The sequence below is a fragment of the Tuber melanosporum genome, assembly GCF_000151645.1.
Source record: "Tuber melanosporum whole genome shotgun sequence assembly, scaffold_129, strain Mel28".
NCBI lineage: Eukaryota > Fungi > Ascomycota > Pezizomycetes > Pezizales > Tuberaceae > Tuber > Tuber melanosporum.
In genome coordinates this window covers 237300-243453 of record NW_003299152.1, presented here as the reverse complement: position 1 = coordinate 243453, position 6154 = coordinate 237300, and the positions used below count along the sequence as shown (strand labels likewise).

Sequence of the window (6154 nt, the reverse complement as noted above, 5' to 3'; positions counted from 1 at the left end):
AACATCAATCTGAGAACCGACCCCTCAGACCCGAAAAGTTAATCAGCCACCAATATCTTCATGGCGCGGCGCACCGCGTTTCGTATAGCGCTTCCCCGCGACCTGATGCTGAGTCGCAACTGCCAACAATTGTCAAAAAAGAGTCCCTATGAACCTCAGAGCACTCAGCGCGAGCTGGGCCTCAGGCTCGAGCAAGTCCAGCATATACAATCAAAAACCCCAAACACCCTACGTCCACTCGGCGCTGTTTTCATAACGTCACAAATAATCACTCGCAACATTCAGCCACCGGGATCCCTTATTAATCCGCTCAACCAAAGATCAAGCCCCTATACCATTGTATTCTCCCCATTTCAGTTAGTTATTTTGAGCCATTCCCTGCACCATACCTGCCCACCTGTACTCACCACACCATCCTGGTAGGACCGACACCAGTCTCCTGCAAACTTTCGATACCCAAGCGGAAGGCCACCAAACCCAACCCCTCGCCCCCCAGAAGCACGTAGAAGATTGAAAACACAAAGCCCAGAATCCATTACTAGATCTAGGAGCTTGCACTTTCCTAGGTATAAGAAGCGCCAGAGAATACGTGTGCCGTAGACCTAGAGCATGTTACCGTATGATATTATAACGTTAACGTGTGGTTTCCCTGCTTCCTGCAGCAAGGGCTAGAGATGTAGCTATGGACAGCTTCTAGGGGCTTATGATGTCATGCCAGTTGTAGCGTTAGCAGCGGTAATATCACCTGCGGGGGGAGGAGGATGGCACGGCAGGAGGTACAGGCAAAACGGTGATATATACCCCTACGACACACCAGAAACCCCCGGGGTGCGCATAATCCAAGTCAAAGTCGCAGTTGTCATTCACACAATATCACTCGGCCACATTCAAGTGCTGCACACCAAGAGGCGCAAGCAGTAAGGTATGACAATACAGCCTTGTACTCCTATTCCTTCTCCCCAAACAAACTTAGCTATCCAACGTACATATAGTGTCCATCTCTTTTTAAAGGGATTAGCCAGGAAGAGAAAAGAGAACCCTGCACAGTGACCAGTTAAGCTATGAGTAAAAGGCGGAGAAAAATGGAGAGAATTTCAAATGCAAAAACAACACGACCAATGGGTACAAACAAACATGAATCAAATATATATTCCAGCAAAAAATTAAGATCGATATGCCCTGTAACTACCGCTAGTCCAGCGCAAGTAGAGGGTCATGGAAGTGGAGAACGAAACCGGTAAACACAGGAAAGAGGCGTTTTTTTAGAGTCAAGTCTCCTAAGTAGCAGTGGCGGAGGCGGCCGATTAATTGTCTTCGCCGTTCGTAGTAGGAATACCGACTTAACCAGAGAGTTCTAGTTCGAGGGGGTGGTGAGCTTCCCCCTGATTGGGGTCGGTGGATGTGTTCAGAGTTTTGTGAGATGCAGCCCCGGCCCCACCGTTCTTACCCCCAGTTCCGACCCCGATGGCGAAAGTGCCTCCAAAGTAGAGACTTCAGTAACTACCTGACCCTTGACCTTTCTTCTCTTGTGAGGAGCCCGAACAGACACCCTCTTGACCCGCTTGGCTCTTGGCTGAGGAGCATCTACATCGTCATCGTCACAATTGCTATCAAGCTCTGCTGTGGAACCCCGTTGATTGGCCTTCTTCTGGCCAGTGGTAGAGGGAACATGCTCTTTCTTAACCCGTTTGGAATTTGTCATTGGCGCGGCATCTCCGTCCAAATTGGAAAGGCCAGCCCGTTTCCGGTTTCCCCGGTGAGACTCCGCCCCCACACCAGAGTCCTCTTGAATAGAGACACTCTGCTCTGAAGATTTTAGATCATAATCTAACATAAAATCCTCGTGCTCAATCTCATCCAGGTCTGTAAGCTCACTGCCAGAATCACTGGGCTCATCAATGAGTTTACCATTCGCTAGATCGACTTTATGAGTCTTAACGGCGCGCTCAAAACTCACTCCAGTAAGACTAATCCAATTGAAGAGCAGACAATTATATGGCTGCAAGACGTCGTCACGTTTGCCAACCAGGCGCATTCCACCTTTCTTGGTAGTGGCTTTTGCCAGAGCCCGAAAATCCGCAAGAAGGTCGGTGCATACCGCTGCATTCTCGGCCGAAAAAAAGTCAACAGCGACTTTTATGCAAGATTGCTTATTCCGCACCTGGTGGGGGCAACCAGCTGGGACGAAGACAGCATCTCCAGTGGACTGATAGATACGGTATGAGCGAACATTGTACTCGGGTTTCCCAAGCTCAATTAAGTCCTCCTCGGTCAAGTAAAAAAGGGGGCGATTTAGGGGATCATCCACAGACGCATCCCGCTTCTTGAGAAATCTACGGATGGCCGCAGAGCTTTCTGGAGGAAATATATCCCAAATAGCCCCACACTTCGGATATCCGTAAACTTCCTTCCATCGCTTATTAGCAGCAGGAGTAGGTCCGCCGCTTTGATGAACCAGGATGTTCACTGCATCAGTCATGTCAAAATGTAAATTCGTAGTGCCTTTAACGGGATTTGGTGGACCGTTCTTGACAGGAATAAAATCTGGGGCCGGGTAGGCATTGTACATCTTTGGGCCAAGGTCTGGCTTCGTCCAGTCAGCCGGTAACCTCGAAACCAGATTTAAGCTCGCATCTCGATTGGTATATTCTGGGAATGGCAGAGCCCGCTCAAAGTCGGCAAATAGATTGGGGAACTCGTCCTTAAAGTCAGACTCCGGCGGCCAGTCCTACGTAATATTAGTTTCTGTAAACGCCATAATTCAAATGGAACTAAGCACACCTTTAATTTCAGACTCCTCAATGTACCTGTGTCCTCAACATCTGTTTTGGAGAAGTCTCTGAAAAAGTCGCCCACCGTCGACACCCCCACCTGACCTGTTCCACAATCGGTGATTGCACAGGGTTTACCACCGTACATCTCGATAAAGAATTCTGGGTCCCAAGGCAAGGTAAATTTCTTTTTTAAACCTTTGATCACCAGGGGAATTCCTCCCTTTTTCCAGAGAGTTTGGAATTGTACCTTCGATACAGCTTCCTCAAAGTCAGTAGGCGTGCCAAGATAAACAAGCCCCTTTTCGCCCGGATGAATCGGGGTATTGATAGGAATATCCGGTACTGGATTGTCGTCATTGGGCTTGAGACCGACCCTATCTCGGTACGCTCTAATGCTAGAGATGAAGAACTTTATCTCCCCAGGGTACGCTCGCGTAGCGAAATAAAACGAGTCCTTGTTGTGGAGTCTTTGGTTCGTACATTTATCTGGCATTGTCGGATCGCCGTCTTTGACCACTGGTGTCCATTCAGTCCAACAATCTAAACAAATCTCCCTACCACAACAGCCAGACAAGTATGTTCCAAACAAGGTCGTCGTCGAACAAATATCACAAATGGTTCTGAGTGTTATCTTCTTCAGACGGACCAACGGCCTAGGACCACCATCCAGGTTGGTCTTCTTCAAAATCCCGCTGTGAAATTCCTCGTGATAAAGTTCAGAACTAAGCTTCGCCAGCAAATTCACCCCAATCAACGGCAGAATTGTTTCGGCATCCGCAGAATTAAAAACCATTTCTCTCTGCTGATCCTCTGCTTGGGACAACTGTTCCAAGGACATTTGATCGTCGGCAACACAGAACTCTGCGTCGGTGGGATCCGACTCCGCACTCCCATAATAGTCGTACTTGAACTTACGGATCCCACTGAAACGACAGCCACCAGTTTTGACGCTCTTGGAGATGCAAGCTTCACAATGTTCCGGTAACTTTTTGTTGCGTTGGCATGGCCCTTTCTGAACATACTTAAATTCTGGTGAAGGTCCAAGGGCCACATAACCACATGGGAGGTCGTCCTTTAAGGGGAAAGCCCTCCCCTTTCTTTTTCCGGGCACCGGTGTTGAAGGTTTGCCATTACCCTTGGTTCTGGAGCGATTGTGAGCATGAGCCAATAAAAGTATGCTACACCATACAGAAGAGTCACAACATACATAGAATTCCTCATGCGTTTTGGCGTAGGCTTCTCCTTCGGTCTTTTCACAGATTCAAACTCTTCATCACCAGAGCAATCTCTGCCGCAAGAATCAGCATCAACAACCCCTCGAGGTGGAATAAAGAGAGAAAGACTCTCCAACTTACACAGGAACCCTCTTCTTGCCAGTGGCAGCCTTGTTAATACGAGAACTTGAGGTGCCCGAAGCGACATAATCGCTGTCAATGCTCATCTGGCTGGATTCACTGCTATCGCTGTCAACCTTGTAACTATCCCAATAATTAGCATCGATTGGCCCGAGTAAAATAATAGAGTTACAAGGATTTGCAAACACACTTGACCAAAGGTAAACTTGTGCTTCGGGTTTGACGGCTTCTACCCGTTGCGACTTGATCACTCGAAGTTCCCCTACCATAAATATCAGTATCAACATCCTAGTAAAAATAAAAAATATCAAACATATCAAACATAATATTTTAACATACTGAAGGGCATAGTCGGCGGATGGATTCGAGGACCCTGGATCGGCAAACCCACCGCCACTGATCACCTCATGGTTCTCGTTATCACCTCCCGAACTATCCAAATTATTAGTCTTAATAGACTGAGCGGAGAGCCTCAACAAGTGCCAACATACTCAGAAAGGTTACTGGTCTTCTTCCTCTCGATATCCGTCCGCAACGCGACCCGCTCGCGTGAGGATGCGTTTCTATCACGATTATCAATACCAACAGTAATAGAGGGTAGAATTGTAAGGATAGTAATGGGGACGTTATGAACTTACCCAGTGCCTCTGGACGAGCTTGTCGGCGCGACCGTCGCCACACGTGGTTTCGCTTTTTTCCGTCGAGCCATGGTGAACCGCAGATGCAAAACAAGTAATGTTGAGTGGACGAAGAAAATAGGAGCAACCCACAAGCGTGCCCTCAGTGCTTACTGCGCTTCGAATTGTTAGACGTGGTAGTAGTAGTAGGAAGTGGGAGGTCTGCTGGTGGTGGTAAGAGTTTAAAAGGGAAAGAATGAGACAGCTGGGGAGGGAGACGTGACGTTGATTTAAAAGACTAACGCCCACGTGACATTCTTGCACGGTACCAACGCGAACTAAGGTTAACTTATATCACACTCCAGCGATTCCTCCGCAAATATATTATTAAATTGAACCTTTTCAATAACATGCTCTTGGCGAAAAAAACTTCCGAATACCATTGGCCGAGTAATGTATTATACTATCAAAAACGTAGAAACTTTTGCACAGAATCACCTTAGTCTGACCTCACTTAAAATTGGTATGTTTTTGGTGATTTGTTGGGCCAAGAATTGCAAGAAAATTGATAGAGAAATTTTAGAAAAACACGCAATATTTTACTTTTGTATTGTGTGAGAAATGATAGGACAAGGGGAACCGTACGCTTAAGTAAATACTTTGTTAAATACTGCAACATGAAGACTTATGATAGTCAGCCGCTCAACTCAAGTGTTTGTGATCAAAGACATGTTTAATCACCATCGAGGATAGCCGGTTTTCCATGTTAACTAACAACTGATCAACAGTGGTCAAGAATGCAAGTATAAAAAAAAGTATAAAAGAGCCATGTTAAGACATTTTATTCAACACCTGGCTTTACTCCAATTTCACAAAAGGATACTTTCAAACAGATATTTCCCAATACTATCCTTTTAAAAATACTTTAAATATTTCCATTAGTAATATAATTACTATACCAATTATACATTTAATTCTCTAAAAGTAGAAATTACAACAAATTCAGACAGTATTAACTATCTACTAGTATAATAGAGTCTACAAGTATAAAAGTAACTTAAATTTTTATTTAGAAAGTTATGTGTCTAATAGTACACTGTAATCAATACCTTATACTAAGATGAGATCTCTATTCTTTTTTATAATATTAAAATATTCTGATATCTTCTAAGTTATCAACAGCCTTATTAATACACTTCCAAATTCTAGTATAGTCTATTAGGTATTACACTATAAGAAATAGTAGTTACAATAAATATCTTTTAGGCCCTGTTTGGCATGTACCAATAAAAATATATCACAATAAAAGTTGAAAATGGCATATATGCTAATAAAAAAATTCAGTGTTGAAAAAATATATGGATGTTTGGCAACAATTTACAACTATAGGGAGTCCTAAAAAAGTTGT

General features: G+C 44.8%; 1 protein-coding gene; it reads right to left on the bottom strand.

Annotated features, from left to right (window-relative positions):
- Positions 1-933: 933 nt before the first annotated feature.
- On the bottom strand, positions 934-4960 carry GSTUM_00002399001 (uncharacterized protein). XM_002842510.2 has 8 exons: positions 4768-4960; positions 4621-4692; positions 4469-4561; positions 4320-4391; positions 4130-4252; positions 3982-4062; positions 2782-3916; positions 934-2728 (listed from the first exon to the last, which is right to left on the bottom strand). Exons 1-8 carry the CDS (start codon positions 4836-4838, stop codon positions 1406-1408), a joined length of 2970 nt encoding a protein of 989 aa, XP_002842556.1. The 5' UTR covers positions 4839-4960; the 3' UTR covers positions 934-1405.
- Positions 4961-6154: the final 1194 nt, after the last annotated feature.

Bases quoted from the DNA above. Each gene is read 5' to 3' on its own strand.
- GSTUM_00002399001 (XM_002842510.2), bottom strand. From the start codon at position 4,838: ATGGCTCGACGGAAAAAAGCGAAACCACGTGTGGCGACGGTCGCGCCG. The intron at 4,562-4,620 runs GTATGTTGGCAC...TAATTTGGATAG, and splicing joins AAGACCAGTAACCTTTCTGA to TTCGGGAGGTGATAACGAGA. The intron at 4,392-4,468 runs GTATGTTAAAAT...TATTTATGGTAG, and splicing joins TCCGCCGACTATGCCCTTCA to GGGAACTTCGAGTGATCAAG.